This window comes from Mobula hypostoma, chromosome 1 (assembly GCF_963921235.1).
Source record: "Mobula hypostoma chromosome 1, sMobHyp1.1, whole genome shotgun sequence".
NCBI lineage: Eukaryota > Metazoa > Chordata > Chondrichthyes > Myliobatiformes > Myliobatidae > Mobula > Mobula hypostoma.
The window spans coordinates 203,226,176-203,252,128 of NC_086097.1; the positions used below are offsets into that span (position 1 = coordinate 203,226,176).

General features: G+C 37.8%; 1 protein-coding gene across 3 annotated transcripts in view; it reads right to left on the reverse strand.

Moving 5' to 3' along the window:
* Nucleotides 1–25,953, reverse strand: part of prkdc (protein kinase, DNA-activated, catalytic subunit) — a 303,035-nt gene that overhangs the window by 250,558 nt on the left and 26,524 nt on the right. For all 3 annotated transcript variants that reach the window (XR_010019774.1, XM_063063262.1, XM_063063255.1), the window contains exons 3-11: nucleotides 25,794–25,886; nucleotides 14,379–14,453; nucleotides 13,039–13,138; nucleotides 10,898–11,010; nucleotides 8,489–8,588; nucleotides 8,342–8,397; nucleotides 3,594–3,624; nucleotides 2,791–2,948; nucleotides 1,276–1,422 (exon numbers count right to left, since the gene is read on the reverse strand). Coding sequence is in view for 2 of the 3 variants with exons in the window: in XM_063063262.1 (XP_062919332.1) it covers nucleotides 1,276–1,422; nucleotides 2,791–2,948; nucleotides 3,594–3,624; nucleotides 8,342–8,397; nucleotides 8,489–8,588; nucleotides 10,898–11,010; nucleotides 13,039–13,138; nucleotides 14,379–14,453; nucleotides 25,794–25,886 (873 nt within the window). In the remaining variant the exon portion in view is untranslated. The remainder of the gene's footprint in view (nucleotides 1–1,275; nucleotides 1,423–2,790; nucleotides 2,949–3,593; nucleotides 3,625–8,341; nucleotides 8,398–8,488; nucleotides 8,589–10,897; nucleotides 11,011–13,038; nucleotides 13,139–14,378; nucleotides 14,454–25,793; nucleotides 25,887–25,953) is intronic.

Here is a 25,953-nt window from a genome sequence, read left to right on the forward strand (position 1 = left end):
GAAATAATTTGCGGGAGGAAACGAAAGGTGATCATAAAAATGGATCTTGAACAATGGGAAGATGAATGGATCCCACAGTTTACTTACAACATGCAAAGTGAAAATAAAAGAAGAAAGCAGAAGGTAAAGCTATACAAATTAATGGTGAGCAAAAAACAAGATGCTGCAGAAATCAGTGGGTGAGACAGCACCGGAAATAGGGAAAGAGATAGTTGATGTTTTCGGATGGGCCCCTTCAACTGGACTTGATGTGAAGGGTCTCTCCTGGAATTGATGACTGTCAATTTTCCTCCGCAGATGCTGCCTAATCTGCTGAGCTCAACTAGCATCTTGTTAGTTGTGTCAAATTCTAGCATCTGCCGTCTCTTACATCCACAAATCAATAGTGAGATTGTAATTAGAACAAGATGCCTTTAAGAAGGTGATGAAACAAAGATGATACAGAACAATTCATGATGATGATGGCGGGAATGAGCACTTCCACTGTCACTAAAAACACCATTAAACTGACACTTCATGAGGAAAAGTAAAGTTCAAAAGAAATGCAATAATCAAAACTAGAAGAAAAACAAAAGCAATCTGATAGAAAAAAAGAAAATACTGGATTTAATATGAGAGTACTGCAAAATAATAATCTATATGATATAACTAAATATTGCTTTTGTAATTATCTCTTCATATTTAATTTGTTGGCCAACATTTGTAATGATATTCAATACAATTATGTGCCCAGAGAAGAAAAAGTCATCTACTTACAATTCTGCTTAATATATTAGCTAAACTCAGTAAGTATCTTGCTCTTATAAAAATAAACTCAATTGGTATAATTGCTAGGCACTATGAAATCATACCGATTTCTTAATCCTCTGTTAAAGATCACGTGCTGAAAATGCAACAAAATTTATAAATATACTTGATAACAACAATGGAGCGTCTTAAATTCTGTTATAAACAGTGCAAATATTCTCTTCCCCGAAACTTCATCAGTAAATTAGACATCTATAAAACTCATCAACCATTCTTTAGAATCCCAGTAGAACTGCCAGTTAAATCAGGTAGATTTTACTTGTGGGATCAAACTTCAACAGCAGGGAAATTATACATTTGAAGTTCCACTTGTTGAGATAGCGCTCTCACAGTTCCCTTACCTAGAATGACATCCAATTATTGAAACTCACTTTTCCTGTAAACTGTGATTAACTTTTACATAAATATTCCTACTTATGTACTTTATAAATACAAAGGAGGAGCTCACATAACAATTTAGAAACATACAGCTGCAAAAAGTCCATATCCTCGAATGGCAATCGAGAGTTCCTTATTACTTGATTCCATTGTCCGGATTATGCTATAAAACTGTTCCATAAAGTACTGCAACTTATCTTTATGCGCATGTGCATTTTTTGCCACTTGTAGTGCAATCTGTGTATGAAAAAGACAAAAGAAAACAAATTAATTGTTTTACCTGCTTTCATGTACTCTGTTGTAATCTAGGAAAAGTTGTGGTCCGAGTTATGTGTGAATGTATCTGTTATTAAGACTACTGGTCATAATATCCTCTAATGCAGCCTTACAGAACTTTTTTACCTCTGGAAAAACAATTTCAAAGGGAAAGGAAAAAATTAGGCATTCTGTTTAATTAGCATCCATTTCAACACTGTCAACTTTACAGTTATATCAAAGTGAAAACAGGTTACAATCATACAGATCTTTGACACCCTGATACTAATTGAATAAATGTACATCTACATTTTCAGAATGAACTAATTAAAGATCTAAAGTGATAAGAACTTGAACATGCAAATGGTAAAATATCAAACAACATTATGTATTTACTTTTCCATTGAAGTAGAACTACTTCGATGGAAAAGTAAATACATAATGTTGAAACAATTACATTTTTACATTGAGAAGATAGATTAGGGCTCATCGTTAAATGTCAATAACATGGTCAATTAAGACTATAACAACGACAAACTACTAAAATGGCTAACAGACCACTGGAGTTTATTTTTGTGGGGCTAGAATTAATAACGACAAAGTTTTGCTAACTGTAACACCTGGTAAACAACACACTAAAGGTGGCAATGCAGACAAATAAAACCATAAACAAAAAGCACATAAATAGCAGGATTTGTTTTTGAGAAGATAAATTCTGCCAATTTGTTTATAGAATTCAGTTAATCTCAAATCTGTAGTACTGTGAAGATTGTCATCTTTCACAATACAGAAATCGGGCATTGGAAAGGTATAAAATGATTTATTTGAACAATACCAAAACTGAGGACAATGCATCTCAGAAAAGCATAAGCAGGATCTGCGCATGATATATTCACTAGTAGTGAGTTCAAGACTTTACTTAAAAGGTGTTCAGAATGTGGAGTTTGCTACGAATTTGATGAAATGTTTTGTATAGAGGCATATATGGGAAAGACAGATAAGCAACTGGGGCAGAAAGGAATATTACTAGAATTAGATGAAGAGGAATGAGGAGAAGCTTGTGAAGAGGAAAAGGCAATATGAACCTGTTGTATGGAACAGGTACTTCTTTTGTACTGGTTAGTTATTATGAAACACGTTCCAAATCAAATCTGCAATTTAATTTAACCAGGAAAATGCCACTCCATTTCTTGTAATATATTATAATAATCTTTGCTGAAGATACAAAGACTTGCGGCCAACTGGAAACCACCCTGTCGTATTTTGAAGCATTTTAAATGGAAATTTATTTTATTGATTTATGTCAGATATGTATTAGAATACTGCAGTAAGTAAAGGAAGATTAATTACCTCTTTAAGGAAACTTTCAAGAGCAGCATAGCCTGCTTTTTTCATCTCGGCATTAGTATGGCCACACCATACTGACATTGCTTCAAAAAGGACTTGATAGTTGTCTAGGAGGTAGCTGCTGCATTGGTTAGAATGCAATGCAAATAGACGCAGCCCAGCTGTACAAAAGATATTTTTAAAAAGCTGAATAAAATCTTGAATATCCTACAATGATTTATATTTAATTCCCTCTTCCTAATGCAATAATATAGATGGTTCGAGACAAATTGATCAGTGGGAGAAATTAGTAGTTAGATGGAAATTACATAATGTGATGTGATGGAACCATACAGACTATCCAGATTGGCCAGATGGTAATCAGCTTTACATCGAGTGCATGGGAAATACTAGATGATTTTCATTCCCAGTCACTGTCCGGTGAGCTTTGCCGGAAGTTAACATTCACACACATACAATGAGGACAGGATGAACTGGTATAGCTCTGCACTTCAACAGACGATCCATTCTTAGTTGTCAATCTTACATTAAGAACAGGCTCTAGGGCAAGTTCTGGAAGACACACAAAATCCATACCTCAGTATGCATGAACATCTTCAATAATAGACAATGGAGGGAAGCAATGGCTATGTTTCATGTATTAAAATTACCTCTCGATGGTATTAATATTTCCTTCACTTCTACAATTTGTCACAGTTGCATCCAATAATACTAAAATATTAAATCCATTACTCCATGAAATTGGAGCAAATGAACTTCAGGTTATGTCAAATGCAAAGACACAATGCAAAGTAAAAAAACCTTACCTATAGGAACGGCATATCGCTTCATGTCAGTCTGGTAAAAGAAACATACATACGTTGACAAATTATGGCATTACTGACCGATTAGAGTTGTTTTCTAAACTCACAAGTGTCAAGAGGTAACATATTTCTTTCACATTCAATGTAGCCAGAACTGAGTTTTTTTAATTCCTCTCACAAAAATTGTCACTTAAACAGTTTGTTTCCTGACCAGAGAGATCTAAATTACTACATCACTCACAACACGCTGGAGGAACTCAGCAGGTTGGGCAGCATCCGTGGAAAAGATCGGTCGACGTTTCGGGCCGGAACCCTTCGTCAGGACTGAAGAGGAAAGGGGCAGAGGCCCTATAAAGAAGGTGGGGGGAGGGTGAAAAGGAGAAGGCTGGTAGGTTCCAGGTGAAAAACCAGTAAGGGGAAAGATAAAGGGGTGGGGAAGGGGGGCAGGGAGGAGATAGGCAGGAAAGGTGAAGAAAGAATAGGGGAAAACACAATGGATAGTAGGAGGCGGAACCATGAGGGAGGTGGTAGGCAGCTGGGGGAGGGGGCAGAGTGACATAGGGATAGGGGAAGGGAGGGGGAGGAAATTACCAGAAGTTGGAGAATTCTATGTTCATACCAAGGGGCTGGAGACTACCCAGATGGTATATGAGGTGTTGCTCCTCCAACCTGAGTTCAGCCTCATCAAGGCAGTAGAGGAGGCCATGTATGGACATATCTGAATGGGAATGGGAAGCAGAATTGAAGTGGGTGGCTACTGGGAGATCCTGTTTGTTTTGGCAGACGGAGCAGAGGTGCTCGACGAAGCGTTCCTCCAATCTGCGTTGGGTTTCACCGATGTAGAGGAGGCCACACCGCAGATTATTTTGCGTTTACGATTTGCTACTCAGCTGCGAAGTCTCTTCGAGGTATGCCTACCCTGAAGAAGTTTAAATCTTCTCTTCGACGGGAGTTCAGTGAGACCCTCTCTCACTGCTCCCCCTCTGTGATCTCCGCCTCTCTCTGACTTTGCCTGAAACGTCGACCGATCTTTTCCACGGATGCTGCCCGACCTGCTGAGTTCCTCCAGCGTGTTGTGAGTGTTGCTTTGACCCCAGCATCTGCAGATTATTTTGTGTTTACGATAAATTACTGCATCAATGCTCATCAATCCATGCCTATCAGACAGAAGTACTCGACTAGACAGCAACCTAGTATTGACAGATCCGTACAAGTACTCAAAAGAATTAAAGCTCAATATTCCATACAGGAACTCTGACTGTGGTAGTAATAGAAGGGGCCTCAAACCGATGATCTTCTGGCCCATATGTGGAAACCATGCATGAGCTCTCTCCAATAGGCAAGAAGCCTAATGCCTTCTGCCCATATACCACCATTCTTTCTAATATTCATGTGCCTGTAAAAGGGTCTCTTAAATGTCTTTATTATGTCTGCCTCCACTGCATGCCTCTGGCAGTGCATTCCAGACACCCACCATTCTGTGTGCGTGTAAAAAAAAAAAATTTCCTCACACAGACAGCCCACCTCTCCCGGAAGTTCTGGGAGTCTCCCGCATATTGATAGTGGCTCCCTGATACCCAGAAATTAGAAACCATAGAAACTACAGCACAAAAACAGGCCCTTTGGCCCTTCTTGGCTGTGCCAAACCATTTTCTGCCTAGTCCCACTGACCTGCACACGGACCATATCCCTCCATACACCTCCCATCCATGTATCTGTCCAATTTATTCTTAAATGTTAAAAAAGAACCCGCATTTACCACCTCGTCTGGCAGCTCATTCCATACTCCCACCACTCTCTGTGTGAAGAAGCCCCCCACTAACGTTCCCTTTAAACTTTTCCCCCTCACCCTTAACCCATGTCCTCTGGTTTTTTTCTCCCCTTGCCTCAGTGGAAAAAGCCTGCTTGCATTCACTCTATCTATACCCATCATAATTTTATATAGCTCTATCAAATCTCCCCTCATTCTTCTACACTCCAGGGAATAAAGTCCTAACCTATTCAACCTTTCTCTGTAACTGAGTTTCTCAATTCCCGGCAACATCCTTGTAAACCTTCTCTGCACTCTTTCAACCTTATTTATATCCTTCCTGTAATTTGGTGACCAAAACTGAACACAATACTCCAGATTCGGCCTCACCAATGCCTTATACAACCTCATCATAACATTCCAGCTCTTATACTCAATACTTTGATTAATAAAGGCCAATGTACCAAAAGCTCTCTTTACGACCCTATCTACCTGTGACGCCACTTTTAGGGAATTTTGTATCTGTATTCCCAGATCCCTCTGTTCCACTGCACTCCTCAGTGCCTCACCATTAACCCTGTATGTTCTACGTTGGTTTGTCCTTCCAACATGCAATACCTCACACTTGTCAGTATTAAACTCCATCTGCCATTTTTCAGCCCATTTTTCCAGCTGGTCCAAGTCCCTCTGCAGGCTCTGAAAACCTTCCTCATTGTTATATACGATATCCCCGAAATAGATTTTTTTGGGGAGGAGGAGGGGGAGCGGGAGCGGAAGAGGGAGGGGGAGAGGGAGAGGGAGAGGGAGCATCCTGATTAGTCTCTCTTCGTGCTAACCACCGGGCCGCGAGGAAACAATATGATTTGGCGATACGAAACGATATGAGTCAGCTGCACCTTTCCTCATTCCCTGTCACGCACTGTTGAATTTTAATGCACACAAGGTCATCAGTGACCCAAGACGTGCAAAGGAATGGGTCTGTGACCCATTTGTGAATGTCTCCGGTGATTCATCCATGTCAGCGCGGGAAAAAGATCAACTCCTCGAGCTTGCAAATGACGGCGGGCTGAAAAGTATGTTTGACATAACATCTCTGCTGGCATTCTGGATCAAAGTCAAGGCTTAATATCCTGAGACAGCCACGAAAGCACTGAAAACACTGCTTTCATTTCTAACATATTTATGCAAAGCGGAGTTTTCTGCAATGAATGAAACGAAAACTAAATTGTGGAACAGACTGGACATAAGGAACCCCCTTCGAGTATCGCTGTCTCCCGTCACCCCTCGATAAGACCGTCTTGTTGCAGGAAAACAAGCCCAGGACTCCCTCTGATTCAGCAATATTGGTGTGTTGCAATGATTTTATATGTTCATATGAAGAAAATATATGCTGTGTTTAATATCCAAACGTTACTTAAAATGTTATGATGCTATTGACTTATAGTCATAGTCATAGTCATACTTTATTGATCCCAGGGGAAATTAGTTTTCGTTACAGTTGCACCATAAATAATAAATAGTAATAAAACCATAAATAGTTAAATAGTAATATGTAAATTATGCCAGTAAATTATAAGTCCAGGACCAGCCTATTGGCTCAGGGTGTCTGACCCTCCAAGGGAGGAGTTGTAAAGTTTGATGGCCACAGACAGGAATGACTTCCTATGACGCTCCGTGTTGCATCTCGGTGGAATGAGTCTCTGGCTGAATGTACTCCTGTGCCCATCCAGTACATTATGTAGTGGATGGGAGACATTGTCCAAGATGGCATGCAACTTGGACAGCATCCTCTTTTCAGACACCACCGTCAGAGAGTCCAGTTCCATCCCCACAACATCACTGGCCTTACGAATGAGTTTGTTGATTCTGTTGGTGTCTGCTACCCTCAGCCTGCTGCCCCATCACACAACAGCAAACGTGATAGCACTGGCCACCACAGACTCGTAGACAATTGCGTAGTCTCTGATCTGGGCCGACATTTACATGCTGGGCGGCACCTGATCTATTAGCTTGTTTATTTCGGCTTTTTTCTTAAAGATGTGCGGGGTGCATTCTGGCTACTGCTGTACCGCTGCATTCTTCGCGGCCCGGAGGTTTGGGACCACCGTTATAATTGACTTATCACTACATTCATGCGAGGAAAATATGCGCTGTGTGTTTAATATTAAATTTGTTAGATAAACCCCTTTAGAAATGAAACTGAGTGTATTAGCTACTTACAAGTGACTTATCACCTATATTCCGCTCATGTTTAACACACCCGCTCCCCCCCACCCCCCGGGGGGGGGGGGCGGTGTCGGCCAGTCCGCAAGAATATTGTCAATATTAAACCGGTCCACGGTGCAAAAAGGTTGGGGACCCCTGATTTAAACTAGCTGGCTAGCTGCCAAGGTGCTACGCCATTGATGTCCTATGTGATGAGGTCAAACTCCCTGTAGACTTGGTGAAAGTTGTAATAGAAAAAACATGATAATATAATATAAGTACATATTTTAATGTCACATTTGCTGCATATACCCAACTTGGTTTACAGATTAGACAAAATCACTAAACAAAGTATTACATACACCTTTGGAGGTCGACGGGGGGGGGGAGGGAGGGATATGGGGTCTTAGAGGGGGAGGGGGTACTACCTCCCTGAAATGAGTTTTTGCAGGGTGGGATGTCTGCTCACATATCTCACTTGAACTTTCCTCTCTTAAATGCAGGCCCTCTAGTTTTAGACATTTTGACTCTGGGAAAAAAATACAAGCTATGTACTCAAATCTTTCCCTCTCATAACTTTATTAACTTCTATCACCAATACAATTTGTTAAAATAAAAGAGACCCCGGCACCAACCCCTGTGGCAAGCCATCTGGTTATCAGTTTGCCACCTGGCAAACTTCTTAATAACTATTTCAAGCCTTTCAACTCACCCAATGCAAAAGTAAACACTTAACTCTTTTATCTTTCCATGTCAAAGAAAATTTTCCAAAAAAAATATGCAATTTAGAACTAACCTGTCGATTTATGGCTTTCATTGCATATTCAAAAATATTCTTTGATGTCTTCGGATCTACAAAACAAAACGCATTTGTAATTTTTCCCTTTTCATTATGGCCATATTAAGCAGTTATATCTCAATATAACAAACAAAAAATACCAACCTTCCTCTACAGATTTAGTGAAGTTAACCATAAGTGCCGTTAATCCTCTAATACACCCAGAAACCACAAGTAGTTTTGGCTCTCTTGTTGCAGAAGTCATCTGAGGAATTAAGAATAGTCAGCATTTATAAAGAATGTCCAGCTGAGGTCACAAGATAAAAAGAAAACACAAAACACATTTCTCATGGAATTGGTCTTTACAAAAAATGGGTTTATTGAACATTAACATAATTTCTTCCATCTAAGCAGCAAATTACTGTACATACCATTTATTAAGAACAACATACATCAAAACTCCAATAATCCAGTATCCTTAAAACATTGGTGGTGCTGAAACGGCAGATATTGCAGACTATTGGGTATTATTCCAATTAATACCTTTTACTTCATTTTTTTCAGATGCTATACAGCAAAATAATGCATTTTCCAATCAACCAGTAAATCAAGATCAGAGTGGGAACAGTGTGCAGCAAACTTCAAGTGCTTTGTCAGATACTACACCAATAAATCAAGACCTAATGAGTGGAAATAGCGTGCAGCAAAATTCACTGCTCAGTCAGATACCAACCCATCATGATTTCCAAATAGTTGGATAGCAGGTTAACAGAGTTTTACTCTGTTCACTTCAACTTGCATTGGCAAAACAAAGAACGGTTACACACGAAAATGAACTAGCATTCACTTCTGTATGGAATAAGAACTTAACAAAGGGCAATTTGCTGATCACATCAATACAGGGCAAGGAATGTCATGAAACATATTAAAATGCACAAAGTTGTTCTATAATTAAGAAGTTTGGTTAAAAGAATAACATTTTTGGTGCAGAAAGCAACCAAATGTTTTTGCCAAACTGGGTGTCTGTGACAGCCACTAAATGGATTCAAAAGACATAGACACACTAGGTCAAAGGGCAATGATATGGCAGACAGAATATGAAAAAAAATGAAGCCTGCAACTTTGTCAGAAAGAAATAATAGAACTTTCGTTTCAAGGGTGAGATATTGAACTGGATTAATGTTCAAAGGAACATTGTTTTAAATGAATTACTGCAAGTTAACATACAGTTTATGCCAGCCATGAGGAAGGAAAACTGCATGTTGGCCCTCATTGCAAGAGGAATTCCATTCAAGAGTGATTTTACCATCATCATATATGTGCACCTGGACCATATATAGGTCTGGTCTCCTACTTAAGGTGATAGTGGAGACAAGTGGAGGTTCACCAAATTAACTCCTGGGATGGGAAGATTATCCCCTGAGGTGAAGTCATCCTCTGAAGAGAGATCACGAAGTTTAGAAGAATGACGGGTGATCTCACTGAAATGTACAAAATCTTTATAGGATACAACAATTGTGCAGGAGTGCTATGTCCCTGGCTAAGATGACATCAACCAGAGGACATGGTCTCAGAATGAAGGATGAACCTTTCACTAACAAGCTCTTTAGAGTACTGAACCTTTGGAATTCTCTACTCAAAGGGGTTGTGCAATCTTACTGAGACCATTCAAGGTAGAATACAAGTTAAGTAAATCGAGAGATGTAATGTCAAGAAAGTTAAGTGTCACCACCATGCTCTCATTGAACAGCAAAGCACATGAAAAAGGCCAAGTAGCCTACTCTTGGTTTCATTTCTTACTAATGAAACGGAAGGAAAGACTGAGGGAAGTAAGTATCTTCACAGTCTCAGCGTCATTAGAAAGAACAGGAAAATCATGTTACTAAACTTCCACATTGAGTACGTTACTGGTTTTGAAACTGAGGTGATGCAGGAAACAAAATCACAGAAATTAACAGAATAGTAAGACGTTATTCAGCCTCTTATGCCCATGCAAACCAAAAAGCAGAATTTAGGTTAGTCCTATTTCCCAGCTATAGGTCACAGCATTACAGAATACTTGTTTAAGATTGTTTCATGATTATGTAGGTTTAACTAATTGAGTAAAATGCAAGTGAATGGAAATGGAAGCTGGCCGGTGGTGTAGTGGCATCCACACTGGACTTTGAGGCAAGTGGTTCCAGGTTTGAATCCAGCCGGCCCCTTGCATGCTTTTCAACGATGCTGAATTGAGCATCAAGTCAGCAACTTGGTCTTGTAAAAACAGACAAATGCTAAAGGAACAGCAAGGTTACTGCCCAATGTGTCACAAGGTACAGAGAGGAACACACAGCCAAAGAGGGTTCAACAGCCAGAAGTAGAAAGAAAAGGAAGTTTACAAATTATTAAATGTTGGGATCAGTCACGAGGATCACATGATCTCTCATGGCTTTGATCTGAATTGTTAAATCAGTTTCCTTTTCTGCAGGAGCTATTGAGGGTTTCCAGAGTTTTCTCTTTTTATTTTTGTAAATTTGTATCTGGTTCAGGTACTTAAAATCAAATGGAAAAGAGATGAGAGGATTATGTACATACCTGAGTTTTTAACTCACTTAAGTAGGCACGGAAGAGTTTTTCTGAATTATCAAGCATTTCAGCAGGATGTACTTGAGCTAGAACCCCCAGAAGTTCATATATCTTCTCCAGTACTACAAAGACAAGTCATTAAAGTATTTTAATGCATTTACTATGTTAGCATCCATATAGTGTGCCTACCAAGCTCTTAAATGGCATTAAAAGACAAATGTCAGATAGTGCAAACAGGCACCACATCGGATAGCCCTCAAAAACTGGTATGGAAGTCATGGCAACCGTGCTCAATCCTTCTGAAAAAGGATCAGTGAGATATTCATCCTAGCTCTTCCAATCAATAAAATCATGACTAATAATCCATCCCAATACCAAATTCGCACTCTTTCGCTATGCCCCAACAACAGAAATTAGGCCACTACAGCTCTCTATGATAGTGGAGTTCACCATTCACTGTATGAAAAAATTTCCCCTCTTCTCAGTCCCAATCTCTTCACTGTAAACCAAGACTATAGCCCATCTTTCAGGGCATTACAACTAAAGAAACATCCTCTCTATATCTAGCATATCGAGCCCTGGCAAAAGTTTCCGTTGGATCCCTCCTCATTCTACTGAACTCCCGTCAACTTAATCTGTCAACAGAAAACAACTCCACCATCTCAGTCTGATAAATTTTTACTGTACTCCTTTGATGGCAAGTATTCCTTTCGGAGGTAAGAGGATCACATCTGCACATAATATCAATACAGACTGAGGAAAACATTCATGGGCATACTCAAAAGCACCTTGGAGAAATTCAGCAATCCCTGAGAATTTCTGGCCCGTGACTAGTTAATGTGAAGAAGGAATATTGAAAACCTTCGGACCATGCATCAGGAGAACACAAAACTCTGTGTAAGTGGTGGAAGGAGGTACACCATCAGGTACTTGCTGCTATTTGTAGAAGAGACTGCAGTTTCTACATTGTCCTCAAGCCACCTTAGAACCCATAAAAACAGAACAGAAGCATATCATCTCATTCGCAAGGAACTCCTCAGAAGGAAGTTGTGTCGAAAAGCATTAGAAGAAACTCAAGTACTTGTAAGTCGTGTACTGAATACGTTCCATGTCTTCTTGGGCAGTGTTTCAGAACTAAGCTTGACTATTTCTGATATTTTGGTAGTGCAGTGATCAGGTGAATGGTGTATGAGATGGCCTACCACTTCTGCATGGCCTCTAGACTTTTAACACCATCCTAAATGCTGCATACACTCACCTTCTCCCACCTAGGGTGTGAATGGGGTTCCTCTTATCCTCACCATTTGCCTCAAAATCCTCAATATCCAGCAGAACAATTTTCAGCCCCTTTTCACCACAAAAGACATGAACAGTTGGAACATTCAACATTCCAAAGGGATCATTCTCTCCACTTCACTCAGATCCACTCTTGCATCTCCACCAACACTCACACCCTTCTAATAGCTTCTTCCCATACAACTGCAAGAGATGAAACCTCTGCCTGCTGACCTTGCTTCTTCCTTCCTTCCCTCCCGCCATCCAGGGATTCAACTGTCCTCACAGGTGATGTAGTGATTTACTTTTTCCAAACTAGAATATTCCCTTTGTTGATCATGATGTCACTTCCTCTGCATGGGAGTAACCAAATACATGCATACTGTTTGCTTTACAAATGCAACAACTCCCAGCTTTCTATCAAATAAACACAATAAAACTCAATGCAAACTTGGGGAAAAATCTGAACTAGCAAATTATTTTCATTATAATCCTGAATTTCAGATAATCAACCATTCCAGTCTTATATTTCACATTTCCAGAATTCAGTTACCTTTCTTGCTCTTCTTCTGGTATTTCAAAATTGTTTTCGATTTATACCTCCTTATGTCATTCACCCTTCTTTTATTCAATGTCTACTGCATTCCAACCAATTAAAGACCTATTTTATTCTATTTCTACCCTTCAAAACTTGTTTCATGTGTAACATTTCCCAGTCCTGATCAAAGCTCATTGATCTGAAATGATAACTTTTGTTTTCTCTGCACAAATGTAGCATGACCTGCTGAATACTTCCTGCATTTTCTGTCAATACTGCACCAGATGTTTTTCTCTCTCCACAGCACCATCAGCATTTCCATTTATTACAAACTCACCAGTGTCTGGAATTTTGCTCTTCTGCACCAATTCCATATAAAATTTGTCGAAGATTTCTCCAATTCTAAATTCTTGAAAAGATATATTACTGCGCAGCAACTGAAAATATATCATAATATTATTTAAACATTACTGATAACAAAACAAATTCCACTGTACAAATTTGGTTGATAAAAATGTCTACATCTTTATTTCATATTAGCTCAGCATTATTAAACTTAAAAATAAACACCGCAACCCATTATTTAAAGGCACAGGATAATTATATGTGCTGTATGTGTGCCTGCTGGTTCTGTGTTTTGCAACTTGGCCCATAGGAACGCTGTTCCATTTGGCTGTATTTATGTGCATGGTTAAATGACAATTAAACTTGAACTTGAAATAATGATTTCACATAAGAGCTGAATGTTAAATCATACTGGGGACATTTCCCCCCTGATATTGTACCACAGGTACTTAATGTTGTAAAATCAGTCGCAGTTCTATTTCCTTGTGTAACAACGGCACAAAAATTACTTGCATTTTATGTAGTAGATTCATCCACTGCATCTCAGCTATGATATTTAATATTCCACTTAATATTCTTAATATCTAATATTTTTATTTCTAAGGTTGTCAATTTAACTTGAGCTTAAGATGTTTTTAAGTTCCAAATGTTCATTCTACTGATGAAAATAAACTTAGCAGAGCATGATTTAAATTATTCAAAATAAACACATGTAGCATTGCAAAACATTACCCTGAGAATTACTCAGAAGTTCATTCATAATTGAAGAAAAGACAGCCACTTTTCCTTACTTTACATTGTGTACTCAATAAGATAAAAGATATTAGTGCTTATGATTAACAATGCCCAAAGGCGTGTTTTGTAAAGATCTCCCCACTCATCACGTAACAAAGGTGGTGATATGAAATAATAATTAATCTATTCTATTGGCTTTATTTAGAGGGAAAAGATGAGTGAAGAAACAAGAAGGACTCCTTAATTTTATGTGAATGTGGCTATAGAAAAAAATTGCTCTATGATCAAAATTAGGGACAAGGTCTCAATTTAACATTTTGTCCCAAGATAGCATTCATGAAGTACTGCACCAATGTGTCAGCAAATATTACATCCTCAAACATTAAGAATGAGAATTCAATGGACAACTTTTTAGTCAAATCTGTGTCGATACTAACAAAGATAAATTGTGTGCTCATTATATCCTGAAGAAATAATACATGTAACACTTAATTGTAATTCAAAGTTATTTTTAAAATTCATCTATGCTTAGAAAGTACTTCCAGATTATTAACTCGCTATGAAACACCATGAAATGATGAGGCAAAAGTATCCTACCACAAGAAGGAGGTCTAAGGCAGCAGACTTGCATTTTGCAGCTTTTTCTTTGGTGTACATCAAAAGACACATCTCCTAAGAAATTAAGGAAGGCATTACACACAAACAATGTTCACTTTTACATACACTCAGTGGCTACTTTATTACGTACACTTGTGCACCCGTTTGTTAATGCGCATTATCTAATCAGCCAATCATGTGGCAGCAACTCAATGCATAAAACCATACAGACAGGGTCAAGAGGTTCAGTTGTTCAGACCAAACATCAGAATGGAGAAGAAATGTATCTAATTGACTCTGACCATGGAATGACTTTTGGTGTCAGATGGGGAGTATCTCAGCAACTGTTAATCTGGTACTTTCACACACAACGGTCTCTACAGTTTACAGAGAATGTGGTGAAAAACAAAAAAAAACAGTGAGCAACAGTTCTGTGGGTGAAAATGTCTTCTGAATGAGAGAGGTCAGAGGAGAATAGACAGACTGGTTCAAGCTGACAGCAAGGCTATAGTAACTCAAATAACCATGTGTTACAACAGTGGTGTGCAGGAGAGCATATGTATATGAGTGCACAACACACAAAACCTTGAAGTGGATGGGCAATAACAGCAGAAGACCACAAAGGTATACCATCCTAATACAATGCCAATAAAGAATAAAAAACAACTCAAAACTTCACTGCAGGTTTTCCTTTTCAAGAATGAGTTTGTAAAATACCTAGACATCTACAATGTGAAAATTCTGTCCCTAATAAAGCATCAGTTATATTTTGATTACTAAATTCTACTTCACTCTTTCTTTTCAGTCACTAACATAATCTGATGGTAATACCAACAGCCTCCACTCCCAAGCATAAAATATTGATGACTCCTTTGGCACCAAGGTAGACTGCTTGGATGTGCTTCCCATAGAAGCATTCTCTGAAAGCAGACATGCTATCTTCATCGTGGAGCAAAACGCTGTTTCCACTCCTCCCTAAGATCTTTGAAGACTGAATCTCAGTTCCACATAATTGGTCACCTTATTCTCTCATATCCTTTCAAAATTCAGCAGATCAGTAGGAGACTTTAAAAAGGGAAAAGTGCTAGGCAAACTGAAAGATTTTAAAATTCATAAGTCACCTGGACCAGATGGACTATATCCCAGAGTCCCAAGAGAAGTTGTTGAAGAGATAATGGATGTATTGGTCATGATCTTTCAAGAATCACTTGATTCTAGCATAGTCCCAGAGGACTGAAAATTGCAAATGTCATTCCACTCTTTAAGAAGTGAGGAAGATAAAAGAGAAGAAATTATAGGCCAGTTAGCCTAACCTCAGTGATTGGAGAAGTGTTGCAATCCATTATTAAGAATGAGGTATTGGGGTACTTGGAAACTAATGATAAAATAAGTCTAAGTCAGCATGGTTTCTGCAAAGGGAAATCTTGCCTGACAAACCCGTTAAAATTCTTTGAGGAAGTAACAAGCAGAGTGGACAAAGAAGAGGCTGTAGACGTCATTTACTTGGATTTTTAGAAGGCATTTGATAAAGTGCCTCACATGAGGCTACTTAACATGATAAGATCCTATGGTGTGGCACAGATAGATGAATGACTGACAGGCAAGAGGCAGCAAGTGGGAATAAAAGGGGCCTTTTCTGGTTGGCTGCCAGTGACAGTGGTGCTCCTCAGAGGTCAGTGTTGGGACCACTACTTTTCACATTGTTGGTCACGATTTGGATAGTGGAACTGATGGCTTTGTGGTAAAGTTTGCAGATGATACAAAGATAAGTGGAGGGGTAGGAAGTGTTGAGGTAGCAATGAGATTGCAGCCCAACTTAGACAAATTAGAAAAATGGGCAAAAAAGTGGCAGATGGAATACAGTGTTGGGAAATGTATAATACATTTTAGTAAAAGGGACAATAGTGAAGACTATTATCTAAATGGAGAGAAAATTCAAACATCAGAGCTGCAGAGAGATTTAGGAGTCCTCATGCCTGACTCCCAGGTTAATTCACAGGTTGAGTCTGTGGTAAAGAATGCAAATGCAATGTCAGCATTTATTTCAAGAGGAATAGAATGCAAAAACAAGGAGATAATGCTGATCCTTTATAAGACACTAAGTCAGGCCGCACTTTGAGTATTGCCAACAGTTTTGGGCCCTTCATCTCAGAAAGGATGTATTGTCATTGGAGAGAATCCAGAGAATGTTCACGAGGACGATTCTGGGAATGAAGGGGTTAACATATAAGGAGCGCTTGGCAGCTTTGGCCCTGTACTCACTGAAATTTAGAAGAATGGGTAGGGATCTTATCGAAACCAACTGAATGTTGAAAGGTGGATGTGGAGAAGATGTTTCCTCTGGTGGCGGTATCCAGAACTAGAGGGCGCAGGCTCAAAATTGAGGGGTGACCTTTTAGAACAGAAGTAAGGAGTTTTTTTTTTAGCCAAAGTGTGGTGAATCTGTGGAATGCTTTGCCACAGACTGTGGTGGAGCCAAGTCCGTGGGTATATTTAAAGCAGAAGTTGATAGGTTCCAGATTGGTTGGGGCATCAAGCGATATGGTGAGCAGGCTGGTGTATGGGGTTGAATGGGATCCAGGATCAGCCATGATGAAATGGCGAAGCGGATTCAATGGGCTGTTCCTATGTCTTATGGACTCATTCATTTTCAGTTATTGCCCAGCCAATAGTCCTCCTGTTCTCAACTCATTAATATTGTAAATAACCCTCTTAGAGAATGCCCTCCTCTTTACAAACTCGCTGTCATCTTTCTCTTGCACATAAAAACCCTGTGCTCTGTCCATGCCAAGCAAAGCTCCTCTCCAAACACCTTTTCTCTACAAAATCTAATAATATGCTATTAACTCAGAAAAGACCTTTCCTATTTTCTAGAAATCTATCTGAATTTCTTTAACCTGAAGTTTTCGGACCATGGAAATAAATGCTGCCAAGGAATTCATTTCAGTTTATTACAAGTAAATGCAAACTATTAAAACCTAACAGAATTGCTCAGAATATTTTCCAAGTATACCAAAATATTTTGGCAGGATCTGAGTATATTTAATAAGGCATGACATATCTAACAAAGTATCTGTAGAGTCCTCTAAAAACGAGATTAAAATTATTCTGGAGGAATGTTTATTTTAAAATAGTTACTCTTTTACCACTTATAAACAGAGCAAAAACATGTTCTCAATGGCAGAATTTCCTGTAATTTACAAACTCTATATTGTAAACAGCAGTTTGATATAATACAAGGTTCAAACTCTCTGGCTGGTGTCCATGTTTCTGAACAGAACCCCTGGCATTCAGTCATTTAAAGAGTTTAAGGTCTGAAACCTCCTCAAAAGGTGCCCCAGAATTCCAAACCAACAGTTTGTTCAGTATTTGCTGAGGTTTCCTATCATTTGCACTAGCAAATCAAAAACCGTGTGATTGTGAACTACATGACAACAAAGAGACTCCCATTTAAGAAGTGAGATAAACGTACAGGTAATCAGGTATTGTTGATGCACTTACACATTAGTGGCATGTTAGACATCATGTCTGGTGAAGAATTGCCATGAGGTGTCACTTTGGGCATCACTATTTCACGCAATTATCCCCAAGTTCACTGTCTATAACTATACCATGGAACTTCCCCGCAGACAGTCCCCAAGAAATACAAAGATAGGATGCTTGACCTAGAGAGAGCGTCAGAAGCTAAGCTGATTGTTTTCTTTCTCTTAAACTGAATGTACTTTTCAAAAACTAGATTATAATTAACATCAAAATTAGTGGGAATTTAGAGGATTAGGAAGCTTTTAAAAACCAACAGAAGGCAACTAAAAAGCCATGGGGAGGGAAGATATGAAATATGAAGATAAGCTAACTAATAATATCAAAGAGGATATAAAAAGTTTTTTTTCAGATATACACTATAAAGAATAAAAGAGAGGCGAGAGTAGATATCGGACCTATGGAAAATGATGCCGGACAGGTTGTCCCTCGTCCCCCTTCCCTCCGGGAGAAGGCTCAGGAGCTTGAAGACTCATATGGCCAGATTTGGGAACAGCTTCTTTCCAACTGTGATAAGACTGCTGAACGGATCCTGACCCAGATCTGGGCCGTACCCTCCAAATATCCGGACCTGCCTCTCGGTTTTTTTTGCACTACCTTATTTTCCATTTTTCTATTTTCTATTTATGATTTATAATTTAAATTTTTATATTTACTAATTTTTTACTATTTTTAATATTTAATATTTGTAATCCAGGGAGCGGGAAGCGCAGAATCAAATATCGCTGTGATAATTGTACGTTCTAGTATCAATTGTTTGGTGACAATAAAGTATAAAGTATAAAGTATAGTAATTAATCAGCTATGATGAAATGGAGGTGTGGACTCAATGGGGTGAATAGCCTAATCTCTTATGGTCCACAAGGCTGTGTGCTTTGCCCTCTGCACTACTCACTTTATACTTATGACAGTGTGGCTAAGCACATCTCCAATGCCATATTCAAGTTTGTTGATGACACCACTGTCGTTGGCCAAATCAAAGATGGTGACAAATCAGCATATAGGAAGGAGATTGAAAATCTGGCTGAGTGGTGGCACAACAGCTACGTCTTATTCAATGTCAGTCAAACCAAACAGCTGATTATTGACTTCAGGAGGAGAATACCAGAGGTCCATGAGCCAGTCCTCATTGGAGGATCAGAGGCAGAGAAGATCAATAACTTCAGATTCTTCTGTGTTTCCATTTCAGATAACCTATCCTGATCTTAGAACATAAGTGCAATTACAAAGAAATCACAGCAGCACCTCTACTTTCTTAGGAGTTTGCAAAGTTTCAACATGATATCTAAAACTCTGACAAACTTCTATAGATGTGTGGTGGTGAGTATATTAACTGGCTGCATCACAGCCTGGACTGGAAACACCAATGCTAATGACCAGAAAATCCTACAAAAAGTAGTGGATATGGCCCATTCCATCACGGGCAAAACACTCCCCACCATTGAGCACATCTATATGAAGCAGGAAAGCAGCATCTATCATCAGGGATCCCCACCACCATGGTCATATTCTCTTCTCGCTATTGCTATCAGGAAGAAGGTACGGGAGTCTCAGGGCCCACACCACCATGTTCAGGAACAGCTATTACCCCTCAACCATGACACCCTTGAACCAAAGAGGATAACTTCACTCATCTTCACTTGCCCCACAACTTATGACTCACTTTCTTTCTTTCTTTCTTTCTTTCTTTTTAAATCTTTTTATTGAGTAAGTATACAAAAAAGGTAAGCCATATAAACATTAATACAATGTTAAAGTATAATAAAATTCCAAAAGATAACAATACCAAAAAGAAAATACTACAAACAATGTAATTTAAGCATAAGAAACCAAGATAACATAATAGTATACTAGATTTTATATATATCAATGAAAAAAAAAAGAAAAAAAAACCCCCCAAAAAAAAACCCACCGTGCAACTAACTAAAAGCAAAGCAAAGCAATGGGCTAACTTGAAACCAAACAGAGTTAAACTTAAAATCACGTCCTCAATCCCGACCTCCATTAAAACAGTGAAAAAAAAACAAGAAGGGTAAATATTACATTAAATGAAAATATCGAATAAAAGGTCCCCAAATCTGTTCAAATTTAAATGAAGAATCATAAAGGTTACTTCTAATTTTCTCCAGATTCAAACATAAAATCGTCTGAGAAAACCAAAAAAAGGTAGTTGGAGCATTAAGCTCTTTCCAATGTTGTAAAATACATCTTTTCGCCATTAAAGTAAGAAATGCAATCATTCTACGGGCTGAAGGGGAAAGATTACTAGAAATTTTAGGTAGTCCAAAGATAGCAGTAATAGGGTGAGGAGAGATATCTATATTTAATACCTTAGAAATAATATTGAAAATATCTCTCCAAAAAGTTTCCAAAGTAGGGCAAGACCAAAACATATGAGTTAAAGAGGCTATCTGCCCCGAACATCTATCACAGAAAGGATTAATATGCGAGTAAAAACGCGCTAACTTATCTTTGGACATATGTGCTCTATGAACCACTTTAAATTGAATTAGGGAATGTTTAGCACAAATAGAGGAAGTATTAACTAATTGTAAAATCTGCCCCCAATCATCCACAGAAATGGTAAGCCCCAATTCCTGTTCCCAATCTACCCTAATCTTATCAAATGGAGCTTTCCTAAGTTTCATAATAATATTATAAATCATAGCCGATGCACCTTTCTGACATGGATTAAGGTTAATTATCGAATCTAAAATATATATAGGAGGAAGCATTGGAAAGGAAGAAAGTATAGTACTTAGGAAATTTCTAACTTGTAAATATCTAAAAAAATGTATTCTTGATAAGTTATATTTATTAGATAATTGTTCAAAAGACATAAGGGAACCATCTAAAAATAAATCCAAAAACCGTAAAATACCCTTAGTCTTCCAAGTTTGAAAAGCGCGATCCGTAAAAGAGGGAGGAAAAAATATGTTACCTAAAATAGGAATCGCTAACCCGAATTGATTAAGATCAAAAAATTTTCTGAATTGAAACCAAATGCGCAAAGCATATTTAACTATCGGGTTAGAGACCTGCTTAAGGCGTTTCGAATCAAAAGGAAGAGAGGAACCTAAAATAGAACCAAGTGTATAACCCTGAACAGATTGTAATTCCAATGCTACCCATTTAGGAATAGATAGTATGTCCCGGTCAAGTAACCAAAATTTCATATGTCGAATATTAATAGCCCAATAATAAAATCTAAAGTTAGGTAATGCTAAACCTCCATCTCTCTTAGCTTTCTGTAAATGTATTTTACCCAGTCTCGGATTCTTATTCTGCCAAATAAATGAAGAAATTTTAGAGTCAACTTTATCAAAAAAAGATTTAGGAACGAAAATTGGTAATGCCTGAAACACATATAAAAATTTTGGCAAAAAAAACATCTTAACTGCATTAATACGACCAATCAAAGTTAAATATAAGGGAAACCATTTAGATGAAAGTTGAGTAATATGGTCTATTAATGGTAAAAAGTTAGTCTTAAATAAATCTTTATGTTTACAAGTAATTTTAATCCCAAGATATGAAAAGTAATTATTAATCAATTTAAATGGAAATTTATAATATAAGGGAAGATGTTTATTAATCGGAAAAAGTTCACTCTTACTAAGATTTAATTTATAACCTGAGAAAAGACCAAATTGTGCTAATAACTCTAAAACAGCAGGAATGGATCTCTCAGGATTAGAAATATATAAAAGTAAATCATCAGCATAGAGTGATAATTTATGGGACTTTAATCCCCGAGTTATCCCAGTAATATTTGAAGATTCTCGAATAGCAATTGCAAGAGGTTCTAATGCAATATCAAATAATAGGGGACTAAGAGGACAGCCTTGTCGAGTACCACGAAAGAGAGGAAAAAAAGGTGAGTTTAAGGAGTTAGTACGAACCGAGGCTACAGGGGAGTGATATAACAGTTTAATCCAGGATATAAATTTCAAGCTAAAATTAAACATTTCAAGCACCTTAAATAAATAAGGCCATTCTACTCTATCAAAAGCTTTCTCGGCATCTAAAGAAATAACACACTCAGGAACATTTTGTGAGGGAGTATAAACGATATTTAACAATGTACGAATATTATAAAAAGAGTAACGACCTTTAATAAAACCCGTTTGGTCTTCCGAAATAATAGAAGGAAGTACTTTTTCTAGTCTATTTGCTAATAACTTAGAAAAAACTTTAGAATCAACATTTAATAAAGATATTGGTCTATAAGATGCACATTGAGCAGGGTCTTTATCCTTCTTTAGTATTAAAGAAATTGATGCTCTATTAAAAGATTCCGGAAGTTTACCAAGTTTCAAAGAAGCCTCAAAAACCTTATAGAGCCAAGGAATCAATAAAGAAGCAAAACATTTATAAAATTCAACGGTAAACCCATCAGGGCTAGGAGCTTTCCCCAGATTCATAGAAAAAATAACATTCTTAATCTCATCCATTGTAATGGAAATATCTAATAAAGAAGACATATCCTGTGAAATCTGAGGGAAGTCTAACTTATCTAAAAAATTATTCATATATTTAGAATCTCGAGGAGACTCTGATTGATATAAAGAAGAATAAAAATCACAAAAGGTTTGATTAATCCCCACATGATCCAATATCAATCGATCATTTTGGTTATAAATCTGATTGATTTGAGATTTAACATAATTAGATTTCAATTGATTAGCCAGCAGCTTGCCAATTTTATCACTGTGAACATAAAAATCACTTCTTGTTTTCTTTAATTGGTTTACAATCGAGGACGAGAGTAGTAAACTGTGTTCCATTTGAAGTTCAGTTCTTTGTTTGTATAGCTCCTCAGAAGGAGCCATAACATATTTCTTATCAATTTCTTTAATCTTGTCCACAATTGCCATCTCCTCCTGCTTCTGTTTCTTCCTCAAAGCAACGGAATACGAAATAATCTGACCCCGAATATAGGCTTTAAAAGTGTCCCAAAGAGTGTTAACCGAAATATCTTCTGTATGGTTAATTGTAAAAAAAAGCTCAATCTGTTCATTCATAAAATTAACAAAGTCCGAGTCCTGAAGCAACAGCGAATTAAAACGCCATTGTCTATTGTTTGGTATATTGGCCATAATTTTAATAGAAAGCTTAAGTGGAGCATGATCCGAAATGGTTATAGAATCATAATCACATTTAATCACTGAAGGAATGAGACGAGAATCAATGAAAAAATAATCAATTCTTGAATAGGAATGATGAACATGTGAAAAGAAGGAAAAATCTTTTTCCTGAGGATGCAGAAAACGCCAAATGTCCGTCGACCCAGAATCAGAAAGGAAAAAATTAATCAAATTTGCAGATTTATTAGGTAAAGTCCGTAAAGGAGCCGAACGGTCCAAAGCTGGAGATAAACAGGTATTAAGATCTCCGCCCCAAATCAATGAAAACTCGTTCAAATTCGGAAACTGATCAAACAATGATTTATAAAATTCCGGACAATCCATATTAGGAGCATAAACATTAACCAAAACTACTTTTTTATTAAATAGAAAACCACTAACCAATAAAAATCTACCATTCGGATCAGAGATAATATCCTGTTGTATAAAAGTAACTGAGGAGTCTATAAAAATAGAGACGCCTCGAATCTTAGCATTGGAGTTCGAATGAAATTGTTGTCCCTTCCAGAATTTGAAAAAACGTAGTCTGTCCCCCCTCCGTACATGGGTCTCTTGTAAAAATAAAATTTGTGCTTTAAGTCTCCGGAACACTTTAAAAACTTTTTTTCCTTTTAATAGGATGATTAAGACCATTAGTATTCCAGGAGACAAAATTAATAATAGACTCCATAAATCCTAAAGTCAACCCATAACAAGGAGGATTGACAATAGGCGCGACCCACAAACCCGGAGAGGAAACAGAACATACAAAAGATACCGGGGAAAAGGACGCAACCAATACTTCAATAATGTATATAGCCCAAAGAGAAACAAACTAAAACGTGAAGCCCCTCCCACCACCCCCCACCCCAAGACCCCAAGGCGAAATCTAAAGCAGACCCGCCAGAAAGAAGCAAGCGCTAAAACTACCCCCATGACTTCCGGTATACGCTCCCTAAAAAAAAGGTATAAATATGAAAAGGATCAGCTAATTGTAAAACAGTAAAAAAATGAGTAAAAAAAAGTTAGCTCAATTAAAATACACACAGAACAGAACAAAAGCCGGAAAGTATATATTAAAAAAAAACCACAATAAACCTCAAACTCATGAATAGACACAGCAACAAAAAAAATAGGATTATTAACATAAAATGATTATAAAAAGCAAAACAGAATAAAATTTTAAAAAAAACTACAAAATTTAAGGCCGCACAGGAAATACGTAAGATGACAAAAGGGAAGTAACCACCCAGAATCCCCTGGGAAAAGAAAGAAATGACGCAGTTAAAAAGAAAGTTTAGTAGCCATATTAAGAAATCGAAAGTAAACTTTTCTGCCCAAATAGGGCACAGAAAAGTTAAAACCAACCAATTCACAGCCTCCGATCAACGGAGAAAATTAAAAAAAGGCAATTAAGATGTTGAAGATGAAAGTTGATCCAGATAACTCTGGGCATCCGATGGAGAATCAAAAAAACGAAGGGCTCCATCTAACATGCGAATCCTTAGACGTGCAGGGTACAGCAGCGCTGGTCTTAAATCCATCTTATAGAATTCCGACATCACGGATCTGTAACGGACCCGTTGGTCCCAGATTGGTTTACTGAAATCTTCCACGAATCGGAACTTAAGATCCGAAAAATCAATGAAACCTTTAGATCGAGCGAATCGAAACAGTCTCTCCTTGTCTTGAAAGTAATGAAAACGTAAGATAACATGCCTAGGTCTATCTGACCTAGACGAGTATGATGGGATTCTGTGAACACGATCCAGTAGCGGTGGTTGGTCAGGAAATACAGTAGGGAATGCATCTTTTAAAAGTTGGGAGAAATATTTCATAGGGTTGTTAGCTTCCACGGCTTCCCTGACGCCAATCATTCGTAAATTCTGCCGTCGCATTCTAGATTCCAAGTCAGAGTTTTTAAAAGTCAAAAAGTCAAGTTTCTTCTTCATTACATTAATTGTTTCTTCGACTTTCCCCATCTTAAGCTCACTTTGTTGCGCGGATTTTTGAAGATCAGATATAGCCGACTGATGTTCCGCAATACATGTTTGCATCTTATCAATTAAATCGGCAATTTTCTGGAACTTAGTTGAGATTTCCGTATGAATCAGGTCTTTAACAAAGCCCATAATTTCTGTACGAATCATCTCCCTAACAGAGGTTGAAATTTCCCTCTGAATTAACTCCGATATCGCTTTCAAAGTCACCGGTGATTCAGTCGGAGGGAGATCCGTAGCTTTCGGTTTAACCGGAGGTTTACCATCCTTGCCGTCTTTCCCGTTCTTAGACATAGCCGATCTCAGTATCATCCAATTGTCAGAGAATTCAGTTTAATTCAAAGTATTGTAAAAATTGATGCCTTAATAGTTAATTAAAGTATAGCTGACCATAGAGAGAAAAAACTCAGAGGTAATGGAGCGAGTCAAGAACGCGACTTCACTCCATGAGCGCTACCGGAAGTCCATGACTCACTTTCAAGGACTCTTTGTCTCATGTTCTCGATATTTATTGCTTATTTATTATTTTCTGTCTTTCTACATTTGCGCAATTTGTTGTCTATTGCAAACTGGTAGAAAGCCCAAGTTGGTGCCGTCTTTTATTGGTTCTTTTAAGGTTATTATTCTATTATGGATTTATTGAGTATGCCTTATATGTACAATAATTTTTTTCAAACTTTGGTCTTATGGTCTAAAATTCTGCGTATATCTCGATAGGTTTATTTAAATGATAGCACAAAATCTCTTACCTTGATTTCATTGGCATGTGGTCTAACAGCCTTTTTAATCTTTTCAACAAATGCAGTAACTAACTTCAAAACTTCTTCTCTACAGTCTCGAAACTAAAAAATCAAAACAAAACAGATTTTCTTAGAATGACAAATAATAGTTTACAAAACCAATAAAACA